Here is a 23,513-nt window from a genome sequence, read left to right as displayed (position 1 = left end):
AATAAACGAAGTGACGGACGTAGCCCGCTATACATACATACATGTACAACCCAACCGACCCACCCTATTATACAGAGAAAGAATGGAAACAAATCATACAATCATCAACCCACTTCACATCACATCACTTCGTCCCCTCACCCTCACCCTCCCCATCCTTCCTCTCCTTCTCCCCTTGCCCTTCCATCCCATTCCCACTCTCACCCTCACTCTCCACCCCAAACCGATACAACCCCATCAAACTCTTCCCCCCAAACCTCCACACATCCCGATCCAGCATCCTCTTCACCCGCTCCGGCACATGCGCCTTCCTCCTCATCGGCCCATCCGCCAAATAATCCAACGGTATGCCACTCTTCACCAGATCCTTATACATATGGCTGTCCTTATCCACGTAAAAGAACGTATGGTATGGGTTGCGCGTCATCGCCGAGACGTGGTTATGTCGTGAGGGTTGGATCGTGCATGTTAGGGTCGGTCCTTGGGGTTGTGATGGTGATGGTGATGGTGTGGAGTGTGTGGCTGTATGCGAGGGAGATTCGTCTCTTCCCTCTAAACTCTGGCTTTGCGATTGAGTTAATGTTTGTGTTTGAGATTGTACGGGGATAGTAATAGGCGACGCCGCAATGGCCGAAGACGCCGCGGCCGCGGACTCGAAGATGGCGATGGTATTGTGTGCGGATTTGGGGGATGTGTTTGTGGGATCGTACTATCCATCATTTATTTTTTTATTAGCATTGAGTTTGTTTATGTAATGTATCTAGGGGAGAAAAATGGGAAAAGGGAGGGGGTTACTTTTAGATTTCGAAATGTCACGACTTCGCCGAATTTCTGGAGTGCGGAGAGGATGAGTTTGCTTTCGGAGAGGGAGCGTGGGGCCGGGTGCGTTTTGATGTGGATGCTGCTGGTTAGGGGTTTTAGGGTCATTTTTTTTCTTGCTTATATTGGGACTGGGATTGGGAATATTTGGGTTGGTATTGAAGGAGTGGATGTTAAGGTGAGTGGATGATGGGAGATGATGGATGGATGGGATGGATGGAGAAATGTTGGTTATCGCGACGCGGTCTTGGCGGGTTTATCTTATCTATTATCTACAACCATGTCACATGCATCAAGTTATAACATCTACTAAGATTGGTATGTATTCATATATCGTATATACACTCATAGCTGGGTCGTTTAGAAGATAGGAGCGTAGAGTCCGTACTGTGATTCAAGTTAGTAAACATTTCCATATATTGATACAATGGAAGAAAAAAGGGGATAAAACTCACTCCCAAAGGATCATTGAACCGCAACCCGCGATCCAACCCAGCAATAGCCTTAATCTCCTCCTCCTCCAAATTCCATCCGGTAACATCCAAGTTCTGCTTCAACCGCTGAGGGTTGTTACTCTTCGGAATAACCGCAACACCCCTCTGCGTAGCCCACCTCAACAACACCTGCGCCGGCGTGCGTCCATGCTTCTCCGCAATGCCCTTAACCAGCTGATGCTCGAACAACGGCGGCGAATTCACCGCATTCTGCACGCTCAACTCGAGGAAACTCAACGGTCCGAAAGAACTATACGCCGTAACTGTCAACCCCTCCTTCTGGGCATACTCAACCAGTCTCGTCTGCGTGAGGTAGGGATGATGCTCGATCTGCAGCGTAGCAGGACGAATGCGCGCATACCGCAGCAGGTCCATAACCAGCTGCGCAGAGAAGTTACTAATACCGATACTGCGAGCGAGCTTCTTGTCCACGAGCGACTCCATCGCCGTCCAGGTCTCTTGGATCGTGGCGTTGCCGAACTCCAGCTTGTCGTTCTCGGACATCCAGCCCGGCGGGTAGCGAACCGCAGGGTCGACGTATTTCAGCGCGATGGGGAAGTGCACGATGTACAGGTCGAAGTAGTCGATGCCCCAGTCGGCGAGCTGCTTGCGGCAGATGGGTTCTACGCGGTCGCCGTCGTGGAAGCTGTTCCATAGCTTGGAGACGATGAAGAGCTCTTCGCGCTTCACGAGACCGTCTTTGATGGCCCGCGCGACGCCTTGGCCGGCTTCGACTTCGTTGCCGTAGTCTGGCTTTTGTTAGATTGGGAATATTTGTAGTATTTTATTGAGGAGGAGCAGTACCGCAGGCGCCGTCAAACAAACGGTATCCTTCCTTGATGGCGTGGTAGATCTGGTCGGCGCAGGTGTCGTTGTTCACCTTCCAGAGACCGAAGCCCACGAGGGGCATGTCGTAGCCACTGTTTAGCTTGACGGTGGGAGAGGCCATGGTGAATTGAAGGAGTAACAAGGTCGTGTTGAGACAAGGTATTATAAAGACGCGGTCAAAGTAGGATCAGGGGGGATGAAGGGAGAGAAAGGGAAGGTTTGGAGGGGTAATAAGTAACTGCCCCTCGGTCATGGCATTATGAACTCAAATCCATTGCGCGTATCCACTGGAGGCGCCATACACGGCACAGATAGCGGCATTGGAGGCTAAATGAATTTGTGGCGGCTGTATTGAATTGGGGTAAGTAACTTATCCAAGGGTTGGCCGGATGCCATCCAAAGTCGGGCCCGGCTAAATGCATCCATCTGCCGGCTAAATGCCGCCACTTGACCCTAATTTTGGTTCTACCACTACGGAGTACTGTGTTTACAAAATAGGGAATAATAATACTTACTACTGTTAGATTCTATTGAGAGTCTGATAATAAGAATCAATGAATAAATAATCATTGTAAAAGGTATCCTGCCATTGCTTTACACTGCATATGAATCGAAGATTAACCGGCCCCCATCACATTATTAAGAATACTTTTTTCGCCATAATTATCATTAAGTAGTCTCGCTCGGCCTGTCATTTAAACGGCCTGTACTGTATTACTCGCGGTGTAAGAGTGCGCGTGCTCATGCGCCCCTCCATTCATATCGGTCGGCAGGCTGCTCGGCCACTTATCGAGCTCCTCGGGCATGAAATCATAGCTGTGGCTTGGATTTGGCTCACGGGGCACCGCAACGTGGTGCTCGGATGACGGGAAGCCAATGTGCGGGTAGTGGCTGCCGGGGATGTCCCCAGACATTGCGGTGGTTGGTGGCATCCAGGATGCCTGGCTGTTGTTCATATCGTCGATAGACTGTGCGCTCGTCACCAGCATACCGTTCAGCAGGGCGTTGTTGTCGTGCACATTGACCCCAAGTGGCTGGCTGTGGACATAGTGGCTATCATGCTCAAGGCTGTATGGACCATGGGAGGAATGCGACAAAGGAACCTCTGGCATGCTAAGAATGCTTGTACCACTGTTGGGCCCGTTGAGGCTGGTTGGCTGGTTGATATCATGTGATTGGAGGCTTGGGAAGCCATCCAAACCCAAGGTCACAGCGATCTTATCGTTAAGGCGGTCTTCTTGCTTGGGAAGGGGACTCATGAAATCAAAAGGTGCGTTGAACATTTGTGCAACGCTCTCCTGGCCTGTCGAATACAGAGGCCAAGGGTTTTGGGAAACTCCATTGTTGTGAAGGAGTTCGTGCGGCTGGGGTTGATGGTAAACGTTAGGGCCCGGCCGGTTCAGGAGTATGGAGTCAGCAAGCGACATTGGGGGAGGGAGATCGGGGCCCGTCGCTGCTTTGGGGCTTGCATGAGGGATTCGATCCGACGAAACCACTCTACGCCATGTTGTAGTGCCAACTACGTCGCGGGGCAGCGTCTGTCGGAATTGCCAGAGAATGATTGCCACCCTCTTTTGCTCACTCACGGAATGTCCAGAGTAGGGGTTGGACATTCTCCGCGAGCTGTAGGGTGTCATAGCTCGAATCTCCTGAACTACGGTCAGGTGGCGGAGGAACTCCCGAGCTTTCCCGTGGCCATGGTGTCCAGCTTCCTCGGCCAGCTTTTGTTCTTGCGTGAGCTTGGTGAAGCGATTCGCCCACCATTTGGATTCAAAGTGAGGCTTCACCTTGGTGTGCGTCGCGGTGTGCGTTGGCCTCGCAACTTCTTGCCGGGCTTGATAGATCTCTTGTCCATTTTCATACATGTAGATCTTGGAGGACCAATTCTCCATCTCACTGAGAATCGGAGCTCCAGCCGCACTAGCTTGGGCAAAATCTAATTCCAAGTGAATGCCGAGTTTAGAGCGAGCAGCCGGGAAGTCATCCATCAACTTCAGGTTGGAATCGATTAGGATAATGTCACAGTCCAACGACCCATTGGAATTCGCCATCAGCGAATGGAGGTAAGGATAGGATGTTTGCCAGTTCTTGATCTCATTCAATGAGATCGGTGCTACCGGATGCCGCTGGTCGTCTTGAAGGCGACTGTAGATATGGCTTGCGTCCTCAACACGATCGTTCTTGTCTGGCTCGTTTACCCACATATCGAACCCGAGGCCCTGGATAGTACTGAAGTTGCTCTCGGGCCAGCTGGCGTTCATGGAAAACGGGGTAGGCGGCAGTTCTCCATAGGCCTGTCTCATAGGGTCATGATAGGTGGGGTGGATGTGAGTGCCATAATGACTTGGCAAGGGAGGATCCATGGCAGGCCCCCATCTTGGACCAGCGGGCGGATGTTGGTTGTTCGAGCGGACGTTCGCCTCTTCTCGTACAAGTCGCTCCCCTAAGCACTCATATTAGCCCAGTCCGACTTTAGTATAACTTGGCTATGCCACTTACAATCGGGGTCTCCTTTGAGGAACGAGTCGAGGACTTGGAGGTGGCTGGAGACTTGCTTTCGAGTTCTTCGTTTACCAGTTTTCTTGTAGATGAACTCAGCAATGAGCTCATTTCGACCATATGACTTTCCTCGCTCGGACCATTTCCGTCTGCCCATTGGCGGATTCGCCTCGAGAGCTATCACAACATTAGTATTCATATGTCGTGCAGCTGATGGATTGCTTTTCTCACCTTGTTGAAACGCGTCTTCAAGCTCGTCCGACCATACCGGTTCCCCATCTTTGCCAGTGTCTCGACGAGGACGGGACCTGTACTCCAGATACTTGCTGGACCTGAGATAGCTTCTGGGCCTGCTACGAGGACCGATTAGGCTGGGCCCAAATGAATGCAGGCGCCGGAGCTTCTTGCTCTGGAACCGGAGGTTCTGAGGGGGCTGAAGGGTGGTGGGAACAGTGGGCACTGGATGTGTTGGAACTGGGGGTTGAGGATACTTGAAGGCAAGTTGCTGCAGCTGGTCGTCACGACCAACAGTGCTGCTGTCGGCTAGGTTGTCAGAGTATGTCTGGACGTTACCAGAGGTGTTCTGCAGGGCCCTGTCCGTATGGGCACCGATGCTCTCAAGAGCTGACTGGTGTTGAGGCACAATACACCCCGTTTGCCAGTGCGCCATCGAGCGGACCACCGGAGAGGATTGACTCTGGGAAAGAATGACAGAGAATCCCGAAAAGGAGGGTGATGGAGGACAGCAAAATGCTTACTATCGCCGTACCAAAGAACCCAGTAGTCACAAACCAGCGATCAAGAACGTAGATGCTTGGAGAGAATGTAAGAATTGGGAGAGAGAATGTGGGAGCGAAGAGCATGGTGTTTATAGGAAACCACTACTCTCCCTGGAGAGGGAGGCCTAGTGGCATAGCTGAATCACGCTGCTCGTTGATACACCACCCCTCCAAGGGCTATGTCAACTGTTCAAGGCGGGGAAAGGAATCTCCTCCCAAGTTTCACGCGTCCAGGTCGAGCTATGGACGAAGGAAGATCCTGTGTCCGAGCAAATCAGGAGGAAAGGTACTGCACGATGGGAACAAGCGGAAGACCCATGCAAGGGATGTTCCCTGAGCACGAACCAGTAAGCTGCTCCTCGGAGGTTTTAGTGCACGAGACAAGCAGTGACTGCTAATTTGAGATACGTTTTGGAGCAGCTAGACGTCCAAGTCCGTGGCAATGACCATTCTCTGGAATGAAGTGTGGCCAACGACATCGTCCAGGGCCACGGGAGTGGAATGTAAGAGGTGGTTACGTAGATCATATTGGAATGTATGGCCTGGACAAATTGGACAATCCCAGGACCAGCTAGTCTTCACTTGGATATCCAGGGTTCGAGCAACTAGGTGTATAAGGAGTTAAGGGTAAGAAGCCTTGAATCGGCGAGGATAAAGGAACCCGGGATGGGATGACAGGAATAGACTCGGATGAAAGACTTCACTGCACGAGCGGACGGGTAACTCTGCAGGACGCGCGCGTATGTACGTGTTGACAGCCGCAGGAACGTGTTTAACCTGCGTCCGCACTCCATGCTCAGTGTCCGAGACGCAAGGGATATAAACATCAAAATCGTACCATTGCTATTGTCTGTCCCTACTAACAGGGAGAAAGAGCAGGGACTTAGTCCTCTTCGCCGTCCTGGGCCCCTACAGTGAACTTCTTGCGCCCAGGCCCGGCAAGCTTTTGTAGCTTGACCCTGTCCATCTGTTCCCCTACTTTCTTTTCGATCTGCTTGATTTCTTCCTCGGCATCGATCGCCTCCTCGTTTGCAAACTCCAGGACCAGCTTTCTGCCCAGAAGATGGGTATTCTTCAACGCGTCCATAGCGTTTTCCGCTTCGCGAGCGCTTACAAAATCCGCAAAACCGAAACCGCGAGCCGATCTGTCAAACTTCTTAGGAACCCGCACAGAGCGCAATTGCCCATAGGCTCCAAAGAGTGACCGAACGTCCTTCTTGGTGGCCTGGAACGGCAAGTTCTTAATGATGATCTTCGTCCTTCTGGCCGCCACCTTCTTAGCGGTATCTTCACGCCTCCGCTCTTCGGCCGCATCCATTCCACGGTGAGACACCCTAACTACCAGTTCATGCTGATCAAGCTTGTAGCCATTCATGGCGGCAAGCGCAGATTGGGCCTGAGCTTTCGACCTGAACTCCACGAAACCGAAACCCATGCTGAGCGTTTGTCCGGGATGCTTAGGGTCGGGCTTAGTCTTGATCTTAGCAGACACAAAGCCATCCAGTGGCCGGAATAAGTCCACAAAACTCTGGGTCGTAGTAGCAAAGTTGAGGTTCTTTACGAAGAGGGTTGTAGTGGGCGTAAGGTCATCGACCTCATCTGCCGCGAAAGTGTCAGCAGTGGAGAAGCCTTGAGAGACGGCCTTAGTCTCTATGGTTGCCTTCTGTGGCACGGCTGCAGCATCAAACAGATCCTTGGGAGCCTTCTCCAGGAAGAGGATAGAGTCGCCGAGTTTCCGGTAGGCAAGTCCCTTGAAAGCTTTCTGTGCCTCATCTGGTCTCGAAAACTCCACGATAGCTATCGTTCCACTAGGGGGCATGAGTAACCTCGTTATTTGCCCGAATGGTTCGAACATCTTCCTGAGCTCATCAGTCTTGACGCCGTACGAGAAGTTCTTTACAAGGATAGCAGTGTTTCCACGCTCCCGCTGCTTGAAGGCTTCAATATTAACCCCATTAGCTGAGAAGTAAGCTTTCGTTTCTTGGATTACGTGGGTTTCAGCGTGCGCCTGCTTCACAGCAGCGTCAGATGAAGTAGGATCCAAGAGATCTGCTTTGGAAACACCAAGTCGCTCAGCTACTGAAGACATAACGGCATCGGTCTGCAATATATTAGCGTATAATACTGGCGGCTATTGTGCGAGCTACTCACGTTCATGTAAAGAGAGTTCCAGCTAAACGTAGAAGACGAAGCATCCATCTTCTTTTTGATTTGCTTTTGCTTTTTCAAAGGCAGTTTCGCCAGCTCAGCATCATCAATCTTGTAAGTCTTCTTCGCAGCTGCTGGCAGAATGTGCATCAAGCGACCTTGGAAGTGCTTTCCGTCGAGATTTTTGTAGGCCTCTACGGCCGCATCTGCGTCGAGGTACTGAATGTAGGCAAACCCCTTGCTGGTATTAACCCTGGTATCGAAAGCCACATGGATCTAGGCACATTAGCATAGTTCAAATAACTAATGAGTGAATCAAGCAGCAATATTGAGGTGTGTAGCTCATCAGATAACAAGAGGCATCTACTAAAATACTCTTTCCTGGTAACATCATGTGCTTTGGCATCTGATGTCCCTATCAGGACGATCATCATTGAGCTGGGTAGGGGGTCGTGGATGGCAGGAACTAAAACTCATGGATTTACTAACCTCTTCAATTCGTCCAAAAGGAGCAAATAGCGGTTCGAGATCTGACTCCGACGTGTCGTAAGCAAGGTTTCGCACAAACAGACGTGCAGATAGACGAATGCCGTCGATATTCGTGTCGACCTGCGGCTCCTGAACCGTCTTGGCTTCAGTCGCCGCGGGAGCGACAATCTGGGCATCTCTAGAGTCAGCACCTGGATCCTCTGCTTCTTCTGGAGCTGCGGGTTCCTTCTGCTGCGCAGCAGCGTCGAAATCCGCCTGTTCTTCCTCATCAAGCAGACCAAGAAGGCGACTTGTCTTGGAGCGGAGCCAGTCCGCATCCGAAACAGCTGGTGCCTCTGTCTCGGCGACAGTATCATCCTGCTCTGCCGGTGCCTCGGCGTTGCCTTCCCCACTGTGGTCTACCACCATGGGTTCGGGTGATCCATGAGCTTCGTGGTCAGCAGTGTGCATCTCCTGAGAGCGATCATGGTCATCGCCAAGCTTCGCCTTCTTCCTTTGTGCATAGGTAAGCTCCTGGGGTTGCTCCTCTACTTCAGCGGGCTGTTCTGCAGGTGAGTCAAGCTCCAGTGGCTTGGGCACATCATCATTTGCCCATGTCTTAGTCTTAGACGAATGCTGCATTACAGAGAGATACTCTTGTAAGCGAGCGTCTTGCGGGGCATTTTCGCCATCCCGTTTACGCTTGAGGGAAGTATCTGCGGCATCGCCTGCAGAGATCTTATCATGTTTTCCAGCTTTGCGAGTGGGTTCGGCATCGATCTACAAGATTACTGGTCAGTCACAAGACCACCTTGACTGTCAGCGGGGAAAACAAAAGAAACAAAGCAAGTGTGAATAGGGAGTAGAGCACATACCGGCTTAGCAATGTCTACTGAGATTTTGGACATCTTCATGTAAGTCTTATTAAAGTAAGACACAGCCTGCTGGGCCGCCTCATGGCTCTTGAAGCCCACGAAGCCAATCCTGCGCTTAGGCAATACATGAGCGTCTGTGACTTGGAAGCGAGTAGCAAAGTGCTTCCTCAATTGATCATCAGATAAGGTTGGCGGAAGGCCAGAGACAAATACTCTGGTGCTCTCCATGATCGTGACAATGTGTGCCACTGAAATAGTTTGGAAAGAAAAAAGTTCGAAAAAATTTTGGTGGAATGTTTTTTTTGCTTCCTTATAGTGCCGAGGGCGGTGAGGAGGGCGGCCTGGCCCGTGCGTGATCCGGGCGGCGTCCATTGCGCGCAGCCGGCAATGTTGATTCCCAATACTTCCATTGGGCTTCGTGGGACGTCTTTGTACACTAAATTTATAGTGGTTGATCCGTGTCTTGAATCCTTGCTCATTTTACCTTAAACTACATTCCTCATCGACGTCCAGCAAAATGGCTAGCGAAAAGAAGGATAAGCTTGAGGGTAAGTCCCCGAACGCGGCATCGTCAAACGATGGCTAACATGACCGTTCAGCGCAGATCAAGTCCGTCGATATGGTAAGAGGGATTGCTGGAGGTAAATAAGAATTGTGCTCACAGCATGGCAGACGGAGGATATGCAGCAGGAGGCTGTTGAAGTTGGTATGGTCAGCCCTACGGGTCACCTGGAAAAGGAGAGCTAACACGATGGATAGCAATTGAGGCAATGGACAAATACCACATCGAGAAGGTAGGTTCGGCGTGTTCTGTTGGTTACTATTGCTAACGACGATAGGATATTGCTCAATACATCAAGCGAGAGGTCAGCACTGCGCACTGTATCCGAACACACAGCTCGTTGCTCACAATCCACAGTTCGATTCGCGCAAGGGTGCGACATGGCACTGTGTCGTCGGGAGGAACTTTGGCAGCTTCGTCACGCATGGTGAGTGACGTTGCCAGGGCATCAGGAGTAAGGGCTAACTTTCGAGCAGAGACGAAACACTTCATCTACTTCTACCTCGGGCACTGCGCCATTCTCCTTTTCAAGACCCAATGAACATACGACCGCAGACACCGGTCTGAATCGCCCAAGCGATGTCTATAACCTTTTCGGATAATTCAAGCAGAAGTAACGTGCAATGAAAGGTCCCATGCAAGCGCTGGAAGGAAATGCAGCCATATGGTCCCGAACAAAATGCTGCGGGGTTTGCCTAGAGGGCACAACGCGGCGGTGATTCTTCCGCGCATCTACCTGCTACTTGATTCCAATTCTTTGTTAATCATTTCAAAATATCCTGCTAGTGAATACAAGTTGATCCAATCGGAAAACTTCTGCAGCGCTGCACCGTAGACACGTAGGCTTTCCAGCATGCAGGATACACTGCCAACCACTACTACTACTATATATAATATGCACACCCAGCAACGCTACGACACCGCCGAGTGCGGAACGCCAAGTGCCAACCCGCGCCAAGCCACAGCGCCACACGTCAGCCCCAACCAGTTTATTATATGGCTGCCTCCCCCTTCCCATTAACTTGGGCTGCTGCCAATGTTATCCCTCTACACGTCGCATTACATGATCCAACGCGATCCCGATTCCTGTCATTCATTACCTTCTTAGTTAGAATAAACCAACCCACCCTTTGTTCTTCCTGAGAGCACCCCAAACCCGTAAACATGGCCATCTGCATCACCTTCGGAACACATGGTATGTGACTTATCTACTCCCTTCCCTCCTACTCCACCGACCGAGGCGACGACACTTATGGATATCGATTCCACAAGAACCCACACTCAACCAACAAGAAAGATGCCGAAACTAACACCAAAGGAAATCAGAGTTCACTTCCATGTTAGAAGGATATGAGAATGTCCGCGCATTCTGCTATAACTGTATGAGTTCCCTGGACCCTGACAATCATGACTGCTAATTTTAGCTCTGGTTCCTGACCCAACCAATAATTTACTCGATTATTGACTGACCCGTCTTACTCTTCAAATCTAGGCCAACATTGGAATGGTCATTGTTTGACGAGATGGTAAGCTTATATCTTACTAATTCCTTAGAATGAGGATATGTTTGGAGTTGTATGCTAATGTATGATGATTAACAACTAGGCCGTGGTTCACCGTCTGCTTCATTGTAATTATGTCCCCCGTCCGCATGACGCCGGACTCTACTGACCGTATATCTTCCATATAGCCTGTCATCCCTCTCGCAACACATAAGTACAAGGTATTTTGATATATCATTTTGTCCTTAACCTATATGCATATTCACGGTTTAGCTAATACCCTCATAGGAAGTCACCTGCTACACATGCCGCTTTACGCAGGATCTACGGTAACTCCATCCCAACATATTCCAGGAACAAGGGAAGGGAAAGTAAAGAAACTAATATATCATCGCAGCGACCGCCCTGATATCACACCAGAGACGAGACCACCTCCGGGTGTCGTACCAGGCCAATTACCACAGGCGTACTATGGCGGCGGTGCACCTTTCTATCCCCCACAGCAGGCATCAGGCCCACCTCCACAGGCGTCCGGGGGTGTGGTAGCGCCGCCGCCGCAGCAGGCAGAGCAGCAGAACCATGTGTATAAGTGATGATTATTTCTGACTCTTGTTTTCGTTGATGATGTATTATGATCGGTTGATGGTCCGTTGTCTGTATTTAACCAATACCTTTTGCTTGCTTGCTTGCTTGCTTGCTTGTTGCCCTTGTGTCTGATGGTTAGCTTACTAGCTATCGCGCATGTATTGTACCAAATCCGATTTATTCACTCTATTGGGGTGCGCAGTATATTGAATGAACTCATATTATCATAGTACTAATTGAACTCAAGATAATACAGTAACGAATGGGGTATATATCCAAACAGATGAAGAAAACCAATAAAAACCATCCCAGACCCAACATATCCAGACATCAAACACATATCTCATCAAGAGAGTAACCAAGGCCTCGCAACATAATAACCTACTTCTCCAAAGCCTCCTTCTTCTCCATCACAGGCGTCTGCACCCCAGAAACATCCCCACTCGTCATCTCCCCCACAAGCATCCCCTTTCTTCTTCCCCTCTTCCCCGTAATATCCAACGCCATCATCCTCACCGTCCTTACAATACTCTCCCGACCCTCATACAGCGGGAAAATAACCACGCCGAAAGTGGTACAGAACAGCCAAATCAGACCGACAACGACCCAACCTGTGAAGAATTTCTTGCTGAAGACGTACGAGCTGCCGTACATAGGAATGGGCCAGAGAATAAGGAAGCAGAGGACCATGAAGATGGTCAAGGTGCGGGAGTAGAGAGCAGCACGGTTGAGTTTGCGCGTTTCTTCCTCCTCCTGGGCGGCGGACTGGGTGTTGATTTCGCCGGGGATGAGTTCGATGTCGACGTGCGCGGCGGCAGCGACGTCGGCGTCGTCGACGCGGCGGATGGCGCGCATGGTGCCGTAGTCGTAGTTTTGGGAGCCGAAGATGAGGGTGAGGATCGGGGAGAAGACAACGGGACTGAGCAGGGCGGCGACGTTGCCAGCGAGCATTGGGTAGCTGGTGCGGGAGTTTTGTTAGTTGGTTGTATGGAGAGAGAACATGTTAGGGTGGACTCACTTTGCGCCTGTCGTGGTGACGGTCAGGATGCCGTATTGTTTTTTGGTTGTCACGAGCCACGCGATAAGGGAGACGGCGAGGCCAAGGGGTGGCGAGACGGCTGCTGCAATCCAGTTCTGGTGCTTCCAGATGAGGGACATGGCGCCGGGGAAGACTGCAGAGGAGATAATCACGCCCATCAACAGGTAGAGATAACCCATTCCAATACCAGCGTAGTAAAGACCGGTGGAGAAGCCGGCCATGGCGATGGCCCAGAACACACAGGTCATGTGCGAGACCCAGACGAGACGCTTGCCCTTGGCGGATGGGTCGATGTAGGCCTGGTAGATATCGTAGGTGAAGATGGATGAAACGGCAATCAACTGGGCGGAGAAAGCGGAGGTGACTGCCATGAAGATCATGATTGTCGTGCAAACTGCGCCGCTGTAGCCGAGGAGCTTGACGGCAGCAAAGGGCAGTACGAGACCGGCTGTGACGTCGTCGGAGCTCAAGCGTTGAGTGCCCTCCAAGGAGAGAGCAGTCATGCCCAAAGTGCTGGCGCACAGCCAGGGAATCGCGAACCAGCAAAGACCACCAATGACATATCCGGGGAAAGCGTGCACGGGGCTCGCGGCAATGGCTTTGTTGTAGTAGCCGTTGTCGAGGAAGACGGTACTGTTGCATTCATTAGCAAGCAATCGATGCGGAAGTGTGGTGGCTAACGTACCCAAAGTTGCCGACCAGGTTGATAATCCAGAAGATGCCACCCTCCTTTGACCTCATGGTCAGATAGCTTCCCTCGGCATTGCCTTCAACTGGGTGAAGTTTCGATGCTGCTACTAGTGCATCATAGACAGCTCCCGGAGATCCAAGCTTGTCGCTAGTCGCATAGGCAGAGAATGCGAAGATGAAGATGACGACAATGATCACAACGGTGTGCATGTAGTCCGTGATGAACGTCGCCTTAATACCACCGAATAGGGTATAGAGCACGACACCAATCGGCAGGAGGAAACAGGCAGCAACTGTATTAACCCCCGTGAGAGACGTCAAGACGGCAGAACCACCAGTCAGCAGCATGGCGGTAACGAGAATGTTGGTCATCAAGCAGAAGACGATGAAAACAACATGCACGACGGTTCCATATCGAGCACGAAGCGCTTCGAGGAAGGTATGCGCATTTGGAGCCCTCCGCTTGAGCTCAATGGCCAGGGTAGCGAACAAGATGATTTGGACTGTAGCACCTGTATCACCGAGTCAGAATGCCTTCGGCGTGTTGCTGCTGGCTGTAGATACCTGATGCATAGAAGAATGGACCCGAGATGCCGTATTCATAGGCCACAGTGGTCGACTGAAGAAGAGTTGCAGCCCATGTCCAACTACTGACGACTGCCGCGGCAACCAAACCCGACTTGACTGATCTTCCAGCCGTGGAGAACATTTCCGATGTCTGCACTTCATTCTGGTATCTATGTGAGAGCCGTTAGTCTTGCGATCCCATACTTGAAGAAAATCCACGTTTGGAAAGGGATTAGATTACATACCGCTTCAAAGCCCAGGTGATGAAGATCATGAGCAGGGCAAAGGCAAAGCCCAGACCAATGATGATGCCATAGCCAAACCCTTGCGAGAGAGGCGCTGTGAATGTGACTGTGTCTGAAGACATGTTGGCAGTGTTTGAACACGCGAAACGATGCCTTGCTATGGCTGGACAATGACTGAAGGAGACAAGGCCCTGAGCATGGCGGCAGGGGCAAGAACATATAGGGCACGGGACCCTTGAGAAATCTCCGACCTCGCAGACACGCTGGTGATCGGCGGTAAGTTCATATTGAATGAATCACTACCAGTCCAATATCATTGGATCCGAGGAGTCAGGCCTGGGGAAGCGAATGGCTGATAAGAGCAACTCCTGGTGGCCGTTTCGTAATGTGCTTTCATCAGATGGGGGTGTAACATCAATGGCAGTGGACTAGCGGCAGGTGAGTTTAGTACCGAGTCATCGAGTAAGTGCCATCGTTCCACAGTTCCATAAGCATACACATGGATTATCCCATGCCCTCTCCACTTTCTTTGCAACAAAATCAACAGCCGAACCCCAAGTGGGTTATCAACGTATCGGGTCCGGGCTGCTTATTGGCGAGGCGGAAATGCTTCTTATCAGCGGAGGTCAGCGCAATGACGCCCATTGGTCCGAGTGGGGAGCGGACGATGATAAGAAACCGTAGACTATCAGATAAGGATGTCAGCGAAGTCATGGATTGGTGTGTTGGTGCAAACCTTCTCTTTGCCAAGAGTTTATGGTTTTATAGGGAGCAGCCTTGATGATAGCGCTCTATCAGTTACTTAGTTTACTTACTCGATCCTGCCACTAATGCTTTGGGGGTCTTCCCCACTGCTCGTGGTTTTGGAAACCGGGGAATTTCCATCACTCGTCGATTCCTGTAATTGGTGGGTGTTTGAGTAAGAACAATTGATCTTGCCTAGTTTATCTGATATATGCCAGATCTCAGGACTGTGCGTACTGCGTAGGGCAGGCCTTGCTTGTGGATATGTCACCCACGTGTACTTCACCTTAGGCTGTTAAGTTCTTGGTATGTGGATTAAGTACAATAAATATTATCTCGTGCCATTGGATCATAGTCTATTTGAAAGGAGTGTGTGCACATAATATACATCGCTTGTGCATTTCGATGCTACTACCGAGTACTGATGAAATCCTGAATGTGATGACAATCTACGATTGGGGTGCCGATGATATAAATATGCCATTAACCTACGCCGGTGTAGCCAGTGATCTAGATCTGCACTGAGTATATATACATGATCTATTGAGTTTCCCTCTGACCCTCTTAGACTGGCACAGAATCACTGTCATGACCTGACCAGTAGTACCATCACCCCATCACTATAGTACTATACAATGAGTCCAGTTACTGCTAGTAAACCTCGCATGACTCACCAAGCAATCATAACATCAGCACTAAGTGGTTACTAGTAATAACCACTATTCAGGATCACCTCATAAACATCCACAGCCCACCACACCCAGAACCAAACCATCTACTACCAACACCACTACACCAACAACACTATGACCACCGAAATCCACCGCACCAACAACCTAACCATCACCCTCTCACCCACACCAACAACCCCAGGCCACACCCTCGCAACCCTAACCACCACCACCACTACCACCCTCTTCTCCCTCCCCAAATCCACCTTCACCACCACCCTCCTCACCCTACGCACCCTAACCCCCATTCTAAAACAAGCCTACCACACCTCCCGCATCGCCCTAATAACCTCCGGCAACAGGACCATCTCCCTCCTCCCTCTCCACGGCCTCCCCTCACCAAACACCTGGACGCCCATACTAAGTCCCGAAACGTCCTTCCACCCCAACAACCCCAACTACATAACATCCAAATCCGGCCCCCGCATGCCCTCGGCTCAACTAACCCACCTAGTTAACACCCTCATAACCCATACCAAATCCACCCCAAACTACACCTTCCACGGCCCCTCCACAGACACCAACCTCTTCGCGAACATAATCCGCGGCACGGAGCACCCCCAATGGCGTATCTGGGAGGATGAGTCCCACGTGGCGTTTCTCACGCCATACCCGAACACCCCCGGGTTCACGGTGCTAGTGCCACGAAGGCATTTGGGGAGTGATATATTTGCGCTCGGGGAAGAGGAATATATAGGGTTGGTGGGGGCGGCGTGGACGGTTGGCCGGGTGTTGATGAAGGCGTTGGGGGTGGAGAGGTGTGGGATGGTGTTTGAGGGGTTGGAGGTGGATTATGCGCATGTTAAGTTGGTTCCGGTTTATGGGACGGGGGAGGATGAGGGGGGTGGGGAGAGGGAGGTGTATAGGGAGGTGTATCCTGGGTATGTGAGTTCTTTGCCTGGGCCCGAGGTGGAGGATGTGGAGGAGTTGGTGAGGAGGGCTGGGGAGATTCGGGGGGTGATTGCTGCGCGGGGATTATGAGGAACATGGAGAGTGGTTGTGGGAATTATAAAATAAGAATTGGGACAGGATTCGCTTCCACGGGTCTCGTATTTCATTGACAAGCACTATATTACACAAAACGCATTTCTTCACGGAACTAGGCTCTCCATTAATGGTTGATGGGCACAAGTGCACGGCATGTTTTTATAGCGATGATTGTTCCATCCTATACTGCAGATAGATCTGGACCAATTGTAGAAGCACAAGATCGGCATGTGCCTTCCCCACTACCAGCACACACGAGAAAGAGGCAAGGGACATCAGGGGTATATGTATCGAAGGGCAAAAGGTCGGATGATGGATTCGCTGGCCTCGCTTGATCCTCGCGCTGCTGATCTCGCGCGCAACCCCGAATCATTCGACACGAGCCAGACATATCACGTATTATAGAATCAGGAGACAGCAACAAGACGAGAGTACAAGTCGCATTTCAGCGGCTTATGCGGAGAACTTGCGGGTGATCTTGGCAATGACTGGATATGCGCGTTAGAGATCGTTGAACCATCCGAAGACTGCCCAGGAAGAACACTTACCGTGGAGACCAACGACGGAGAAGATGAAGCCCAGACTGAGAACCAGGACAACGACGGGGTCGACCCTCAGACCGGGGCTCTCGTCAGTGTAGAGCTTGAGCATCGTGCCGGAGGAGCCACCAGCACCGGCGGCGCGAGTCGAGCTGGGTCTGGCATTGCGGAGGGACTCCTTGTGGTCAGCGGCCGCGCGACGACGCAGAGCAGCCCGGGGACCACCAGGAGGAGTGGGAGAGGAAGGGCGGTTGACGGAGGAGACAGCAGAGGCGCCGGTGCCAGCGCCAGCAGACTTGGAGTCGGGACCGGACTCAGCACCGGAGGTCATGGGAGAAGCAGCACGGGGAGAGGCCTGAAGAGAATAGAGACGTTAGATCAGGTTGCTATGAGTTTGATTGACTGTAGTCGTCACGATTTCGTCGATGGTCTGGTCCAGTTCGCTTGGACAACGATAGAAACCAAGAGGATCGGCAGGACAAGGGTGCTCACCATTTTGAAGAATATGGAGATTCAAGAAGATACAAATCAAAGAAAGTGAAGCTGAATTAAACAATAATGACAACAAGAAGCACGGAAGCAATTGGCCGGTGTAGAGGGAAGGAGTCGGCTGAGAAGTAGAAGAGGAGGAGATACTGGTAGGAGGTCCGGGAGGTGAGGTCGCGAGATGCCAGAAAGAGGCCACGCTCACGATTTCCAGCTGGCGGAAGGTACCGTCATTTACGGTAATGCCAAGAGCTATAGTCTAAGAAAGTGGCTAATATAACATAAGTTGGGTGCTTCTTACACAACAAGTCCGATGTGGTGTAACGGCTAACATCGCCGTCTTTCACACGGCAGCTCGGGGTTCGATTCCCCGCATCGGAGTTCTCTTTTTCTCTTTATCTCTTTTTTTTGTCTTCTTTCCTTTCTTCCCGTTGAACCTTCTCATGTGTGATGGATGCGCATAATACAATTTTACTGCTAGCTAAGCTAGTCTGTGGCCTCAGTAGTTCTTCTTCGACTTCATAAATATGTAGCTTGATCGATTACGAAATAAGGCTCTGAGCACCACTGGCCTACGGTTCCCTCCACCATCGCTCTCCACTGCAAGTTCTAGACCTTGAAGCTGCTAGGTTGTGACGATCCAAGGTCCGAAGTTTGTAGACTGCTAGATATATTGTGCGCCATCCAGAACCTTGGATCCGATCTTGACTCCACTCCACAATCAGGCAGGTCAGCTCCGACAAAGTGATGCTTTAGGGACGGATAGTCTAGTCTACGGCTAAAAGGGGCAAAACCACGAGCCCTATGCGTGTCCCTGAAAACATTGTGGAGCAGTTCGGCCTCGCGCGGTTGAATTATCCATTCTTGCGGAGCAGACTTGTTTGTCTACCCGCCACTCACGTGGAAGCTTCTTTCTTAAGTTGAACCGGCAGAGATCCGGCCCATGGATGCCATTCCAGGACCGCTGGCAGGCAGCCACATAGACGCGACAGCCGTTGGAAGAGTTCTCCTGACATGACAACCAATTAGAACGGATTCTTCATTCGCCGGGCTAGAGTGTATAAGCTGTAAAGCGTAGAGAAGACTCGGACCTTCAATGACTTGTGTCGCCATAGCAATACTGCCCCAATCTGTGACAGCGGAAAATCTTGGGTGCTTCGCACAATGCCGTTGTTTCACCGGGGCGCACTAAGCAGGTCGAATGGCACATGGAGCAAGCAGCAAGGGGAAGGGAAATGCGCACTAAAATAGCCACACGCCACTATCTTAGAAGATTTGATGGGCTCACAGACCTGTGGCTTTCAGCACTTTGGTTTGAGAACTGCATTGGTGCTTGTGCTTGCATTAAGGTGAGACCGGAGTCTCCGGAATGCAATGAAGTTCTCAAACAGATGGAGGATCTCTGTTTCGTATTCGCTATTGTGTATACACGTTATCAAGTCTAGCTAATTCGTCGGTTCGGCGTCGACTCCGACAATAAGGTTAGATGGGTACGTAACCCGGCGTGAGAAGAGGCTTGAATGTCGTTATGCGTCTGCCTAAGGCAAATCCTATCGACCTGGACCTCTTCCCGATGGTTCATGGTTCATGGTTCATGCAGAAGCAAGGCAGAGATGCATAGCTCTTTCTCTTGCCTGGCTGAACCATGCATTGCTGACCCTGCAGAGACTGCCATGCACACACGAGTGACACCGCACTTTGTACTAGGTTTCAGGAAGCTGAGCCACGGATCTGGTCTGATCTGAGCCGGCCACCACAATTTTGGCCCCAATTCTGGCTGGCCCCGTTCCATCTCCGGGGCAAAGGGAAGCCGTCTGACGCGCGCTAGTCTCGATGGGGAGGTAGTTCAGTGCAGTGTTTATCTAGTCTGCACACTGTTGACTGTGGTAGATAACTAGTTGGTAAACAGTGGAATGGTTGCCTAAGACATCCCAGTCCTAGATCTTTTGGATGCGGGATCTTTCTGGCTTGTATGGTGTACAACAATTCAGATATGGTGAATACTTTTTTTTTCTTTTCTATGAATTTTGGTCAAAGAAATCGTATAGTGGGCATGTGTACCAATATGAAATGATCGTGGATTATTCTCATGTAGATCGCATTCTACGTGCCTTCCTTCTTATAGATATGGATCTCCTGCCGCCCCCGATTCCAATGCTTGCCTATTTTATACTTTCTTGCGAGCCGTTGGTTTGCAGCTCTTCCGCCACTTGTGAACTTTGACAATCCCCCACATCCATTGCCATGGTGTGTACGGTATAGAGCTGCTGCACTCGGCTGATAGTATAATAAATCTTTAGACAGATCTGATACTTCGAAGCATCAAGATAATTAATTAATTCAATGATTGGGCAGGAAAGTCTCCCCAAATCAATGCGATCTTTGAATGCCCCAACAAATTGGGGGCAAGCAGCGAGATAGTTAACTACGATGGACTGTGTATAGCTCGGATGCGCCGCCCCTCTGGGGCAAGATGCGAGTAAGTGCACACAGAATTTCTGGAGCTACGATAGTCAAGTAATAATAGGGCTTTGAGAATTAGAGGTAACGCGCGGCATTTTACTAGAGGGTTAATAATATCGTAATCGGGAACCCAAGTTTCAAAAGGCAGCCGGTCCATGGGTCCGACCCACTGCGACGCGACGAATTCAGGAGACAATCGAGTCTAGTTCCTTTCTCTCTCGAGTTTAGCCCAGGCACGGGATCCAGTTCGGAGACCCGGAATAACGAATAACAACAAATCAACAACAACACCGAATTAGAAGGATTATTTCATCACCACAACAAACATGAGCAGAAGCAGTCAGTGCCCAAGGAGGGAAAAGGAACAGAGAAGATAATCAGCCATAGCAATAGCAAGCGGAAGAAGATATTCTTTTGGATCATCAGGACTGAGGAATGAAGAAGAGTATTTTCTTATGAATGAATGGTTCCAGGTGCTCCCGTAATTACCGTGGGTAGATTAAAAGCTTCTTGGCTCATTGGGGAGGATGGACTTATCCCGCGTATAAGCCGAACGCCATGATAAAAAACCCATCATAAAATTAGAAGAAGAAAATTGGGGCCCAGGACGGACGGAGTCTGGCACATTTTGCTTTGCCGTTAAACCGTCGCTTATATGCTTGACTGCGACTAAACCTGGTTGTCATGTAAGGTGTGGGTTTGGTCTAGTCTTGAGCATCGTCCAACCCTCTGCTGATTTCTGTGATCATCACTTGCCTTTTCCCGCTTTTTTCCCTTCCATTGCTGTGTCTGGACTTTCCAGCTGAACCCTGGATGCCACATACGCCTCCCCCGACCGGAAAGCAGCCCCCTCCTCCTCCTCCTCCTCCAAAAAGTGCGTGAGTAATCAATCCGTTTGGAATTGTCTTCTTCTGTCAGTTGGTTCACTACTACGTATTCACATCTCGGGCTTAGCTTGACAGCAGCCTCCCGTTTTTTCCCTCTCTCTCCCATTCCACTCATCATCTTCCATCGTTCTTCTCCCAGCCTTTCTTTTCCACCTCTCACATTCATACTTCCTCCTTCCCCCCCCGACACTCGTTTTTCTTCCCCTTTCATCTCCTACAGCATTTACTCCTTATTCCCTTTTCTTTCTTTTTCTCCTTCCCTCAGTCTCTCTCTCTCCCCCTCCCTATTGCCCTCTCCGACTGACACTGGGCCTTGGTATTGAGTCCGCAGGTGCTCAGCCTTACGCCAACAGACCTCCCTCCAATCCCGAACCATCGATCATCGGACTGAGCCTCCCCGCCCAAGGGTGTAACACACGACCATTTGCATCACGGCTTAACAATCCTACGGCCTCCCCCCGAGACTTTCTCATTCTCCTCCTTCACCCTGCAGCCAGCCAGTCTCCGGGCGAAGATACCCTCCGCTCGCCCCGTTAGCCCGTCTTAAGTGTGGCTTGGTGTGGCTTATACGCTTGTCTTCGAGTGGTCGTCGTCCTCCTCTCAGAATTCGTCATCTTCGAGAACCCCGACCTCCTGAAATCCCCCTCCTGACAACCTCAAAAAACAAGGCCTCGGCCGCAACCCGCACAGTTTGAGGTTGTCACCTCCCCAGTTCGCGAACCTGTATCCTTGATCCTCTACCTCTGCCATATTGTCGCGGCCGTCGGGTGGTCGAACCGTCATATTGTATCCCGATCCTGAGCCTCCGACGGACACCAGCTCCGTAACGGAGCACTTCGTCAAGATTTATTCCCACAATTCGCGGGCCTCCCTGCTCGGGGGCACTTTCGATCCATCTTTTAGACGCGGTTTCCGTGCCCGAGAAGGGTATACGAATGTTCCTCCGAATCCCCCCAAGCGACACAGGATGTATCGGCCAAACTCGCTCTGGACTTGGTCCTTTTGCATCGTTACCCTCGTCCAGACCATCATTACCCTTGCCCTCGAGTCGTAAGTGTGGCCTTCATAACCGTTGATTTGAATCTTTCCGAGTGGTTATGCTGACTACCGCACGAATAGTTATGTCTTCGCAAACTTCCAGATCCAACTGTTTCCCAAGGGTGAACCCTCGACTGCATCAAAGACTGTAACAACCTTCTTGGCACTCTACTGTTTCGGTTTTATATATGAGTTGATCCTCGTTTACGATGCTCTACGCCTCAAGAATACCATTCAAGTCATCGGTCTGTGCGTGTGCAACCTCGGTCTTCTGATTTACGGAGCGGTGCAAGTCCAGCAGATCAAGGACTCCATCGAAATGCTTGTGGCCGAAAGCGCCATCACGGTAGACGTGTGGGGGGAAACGGAGCCTTTTCTGATTATCATTCCGTGCGTCGTTGCCATGGGCTCTGTCCTGATGATGATTATCGCTTGGAAGCTCTACGATGAATTTGCATGGTCAATCTACAAGCATATCAGCGCCGATCTGCGAATGAAGCGCCGGTATCTTACATATCAGGTACTTTTGCATGCCCGCCGAAGTGGGGACCCGAACCTAACTAACAAGCTTTCTAGATCTATATCGCTCTGCTGAAGTTCGATTTCTTTTTCTTCCTTGGTTTCACGGTCCAGTTTCTTGTCATTGTGACGAACAAGACGGATGTTGAATTCGGTCTCACAACGGCTGCCATTCCCGTTACCATTCTCATTCTTGTTTGCGCTGCGATCTTCGTCAAGCGAGAGAGCTCGATCGGAATGATTATCGTCATTGTACGTTATAGTATCCTTCACTGGGTCTGAATATCTTCTAACTGGGTATCGCAGCTTCTATACTTCGCGGCTATGGCCTACTTCCTGTTTAAGCTGGTCCGCATGTACCAGCCTCAAACATATCAAGAGTACCTGCCCGCCCGGCGGTCTCTGACATTCTTCGCTGTGATCACACTTCTTTTGATCGTTCTGACGATCATCAACGCCTGCATCTGCATGCACAATTTCCATAAGGGTCTGAAGCAGCACGTGCACAAGAAGAAGTCCCGCGACAAGGATGAGAAGACAACTGAGTTGTCTTCCAACATCTCGGGCCAGGTGCCGAATCGCATGATGATTGACTGAGCGACTTCAGCCCCACGTTATGAACCAAACACATTAAAACGACCAAAAAAAAAAGAGGAAGACTAAAAATAACAGCAAACCTACAAATCGGGGGACTTTTTTCTTTTCCACATTTCTAACCAGTGCACATTTATTCATGGAGCGATATATCGTTTTTAAAGGTTAGCGAGTTGTGCAAATAGTCCGCCAGTAGGTGGAACCACTGCTTGGATACTGAGATTGGGCGTGTTTCCGGGATTTACCATATGATACCTCCTACTGCGTTGCTCGGTTTTTCTTACGAACCTTCGACTGTCTTTCCTTGTTGATTTCCTCGGAGTTTTGTCTGAAGTGGCTGTTCATCCTCCCCGCATCACGCTCTTACTTACTCAATGACGCGCCGAGTCGCGTCTCATTGATGAAATTCCCTTTTCCTTATATTT

General features: G+C 50.6%; 11 protein-coding genes and 1 non-coding gene across 12 annotated transcripts; 5 read left to right on the top strand and 7 right to left on the bottom strand.

The window, feature by feature from the left end:
* Positions 1-124: 124 nt before the first annotated feature.
* BO83DRAFT_433277 (uncharacterized protein) lies at positions 125-1,031 on the bottom strand (the record flags this gene model as incomplete). The annotated part of the gene is made up of 2 exons (XM_025535671.1): positions 796-1,031; positions 125-709 (listed from the first exon to the last, which is right to left on the bottom strand). The coding sequence occupies exons 1-2, from the start codon at positions 925-927 to the stop codon at positions 125-127; spliced, it is 717 nt and encodes a 238-aa protein (XP_025393251.1). The 5' UTR covers positions 928-1,031.
* Positions 1,032-1,179: 148 nt separating this feature from the next.
* Positions 1,180-2,478, bottom strand: BO83DRAFT_351441 (aldo/keto reductase; the record flags this gene model as incomplete). Its single annotated transcript, XM_025528942.1, has 3 exons — positions 2,118-2,478; positions 1,275-2,062; positions 1,180-1,206 (listed from the first exon to the last, which is right to left on the bottom strand). Exons 1-3 carry the CDS (start codon positions 2,260-2,262, stop codon positions 1,180-1,182), a joined length of 960 nt encoding a protein of 319 aa, XP_025393250.1. The 5' UTR covers positions 2,263-2,478.
* Positions 2,479-2,819: 341 nt separating this feature from the next.
* abaA (transcription factor AbaA) lies at positions 2,820-5,310 on the bottom strand (the record flags this gene model as incomplete). Its single annotated transcript, XM_025528941.1, has 3 exons — positions 2,820-4,584; positions 4,641-4,817; positions 4,872-5,310. 3 exons carry the CDS (start codon positions 5,308-5,310, stop codon positions 2,837-2,839), a joined length of 2,364 nt encoding a protein of 787 aa, XP_025393249.1. The 3' UTR covers positions 2,820-2,836.
* Positions 5,311-6,302: 992 nt separating this feature from the next.
* On the bottom strand, positions 6,303-9,138 carry mrd1 (RNA-binding ribosome biosynthesis protein MRD1; the record flags this gene model as incomplete). The annotated part of the gene is made up of 4 exons (XM_025527136.1): positions 6,303-7,520; positions 7,571-7,843; positions 8,057-8,815; positions 8,911-9,138. 4 exons carry the CDS (start codon positions 9,136-9,138, stop codon positions 6,303-6,305), a joined length of 2,478 nt encoding a protein of 825 aa, XP_025393248.1.
* Positions 9,139-9,323: 185 nt separating this feature from the next.
* On the top strand, positions 9,324-10,281 carry BO83DRAFT_328469 (dynein light chain DYN2). The gene is made up of 7 exons (XM_025528163.1): positions 9,324-9,458; positions 9,510-9,532; positions 9,583-9,616; positions 9,670-9,704; positions 9,750-9,776; positions 9,830-9,899; positions 9,949-10,281. The coding sequence occupies exons 1-7, from the start codon at positions 9,428-9,430 to the stop codon at positions 10,011-10,013; spliced, it is 285 nt and encodes a 94-aa protein (XP_025393247.1). The 5' UTR covers positions 9,324-9,427; the 3' UTR covers positions 10,014-10,281.
* Positions 10,282-10,516: 235 nt separating this feature from the next.
* Positions 10,517-11,771, top strand: BO83DRAFT_433272 (rhodopsin family protein). The gene is made up of 7 exons (XM_025535670.1): positions 10,517-10,667; positions 10,799-10,852; positions 10,965-10,998; positions 11,078-11,102; positions 11,163-11,195; positions 11,263-11,303; positions 11,372-11,771. The coding sequence occupies exons 1-7, from the start codon at positions 10,637-10,639 to the stop codon at positions 11,565-11,567; spliced, it is 414 nt and encodes a 137-aa protein (XP_025393246.1). The 5' UTR covers positions 10,517-10,636; the 3' UTR covers positions 11,568-11,771.
* Positions 11,772-11,940: 169 nt separating this feature from the next.
* BO83DRAFT_413201 (sodium:solute symporter family protein) lies at positions 11,941-14,244 on the bottom strand (the record flags this gene model as incomplete). Its single annotated transcript, XM_025534465.1, has 5 exons — positions 14,101-14,244; positions 13,853-14,025; positions 13,284-13,800; positions 12,578-13,231; positions 11,941-12,517 (listed from the first exon to the last, which is right to left on the bottom strand). The coding sequence occupies exons 1-5, from the start codon at positions 14,220-14,222 to the stop codon at positions 11,941-11,943; spliced, it is 2,043 nt and encodes a 680-aa protein (XP_025393245.1). The 5' UTR covers positions 14,223-14,244.
* Positions 14,245-15,623: 1,379 nt separating this feature from the next.
* Positions 15,624-16,556, top strand: BO83DRAFT_413200 (HIT family protein; the record flags this gene model as incomplete). Its single annotated transcript, XM_025534464.1, has 1 exon — positions 15,624-16,556. Exon 1 carries the CDS (start codon positions 15,651-15,653, stop codon positions 16,554-16,556), a length of 906 nt encoding a protein of 301 aa, XP_025393244.1. The 5' UTR covers positions 15,624-15,650.
* A 58-nt stretch (positions 16,557-16,614) lies between these two features.
* BO83DRAFT_374074 (SEC61-beta family protein) lies at positions 16,615-17,753 on the bottom strand. The gene is made up of 3 exons (XM_025530108.1): positions 17,594-17,753; positions 17,111-17,456; positions 16,615-17,050 (listed from the first exon to the last, which is right to left on the bottom strand). The coding sequence occupies exons 1-3, from the start codon at positions 17,594-17,596 to the stop codon at positions 17,016-17,018; spliced, it is 384 nt and encodes a 127-aa protein (XP_025393243.1). The 5' UTR covers positions 17,597-17,753; the 3' UTR covers positions 16,615-17,015.
* A 143-nt stretch (positions 17,754-17,896) lies between these two features.
* Positions 17,897-17,968, top strand: BO83DRAFT_t18. Its single transcript has one exon. It is a non-coding gene; the product is annotated as a tRNA-Glu (tRNA).
* A 112-nt stretch (positions 17,969-18,080) lies between these two features.
* Positions 18,081-19,167, bottom strand: BO83DRAFT_374073 (uncharacterized protein). The gene has a single exon (XM_025530107.1). It carries the CDS (start codon positions 18,698-18,700, stop codon positions 18,503-18,505), a length of 198 nt encoding a protein of 65 aa, XP_025393242.1. The 5' UTR covers positions 18,701-19,167; the 3' UTR covers positions 18,081-18,502.
* A 2,737-nt stretch (positions 19,168-21,904) lies between these two features.
* BO83DRAFT_302481 (uncharacterized protein) lies at positions 21,905-23,091 on the top strand (the record flags this gene model as incomplete). The annotated part of the gene is made up of 4 exons (XM_025527155.1): positions 21,905-21,987; positions 22,057-22,495; positions 22,552-22,746; positions 22,801-23,091. The coding sequence occupies 4 exons, from the start codon at positions 21,905-21,907 to the stop codon at positions 23,089-23,091; spliced, it is 1,008 nt and encodes a 335-aa protein (XP_025393241.1).
* Positions 23,092-23,513: the final 422 nt, after the last annotated feature.

The sequence above is a fragment of the Aspergillus eucalypticola genome, assembly GCF_003184535.1.
Source record: "Aspergillus eucalypticola CBS 122712 chromosome Unknown BO83scaffold_1, whole genome shotgun sequence".
Taxonomy (NCBI): Eukaryota; Fungi; Ascomycota; class Eurotiomycetes; order Eurotiales; family Aspergillaceae; genus Aspergillus; species Aspergillus eucalypticola.
This window is presented reverse-complemented; position numbering and strand designations above follow the sequence as displayed.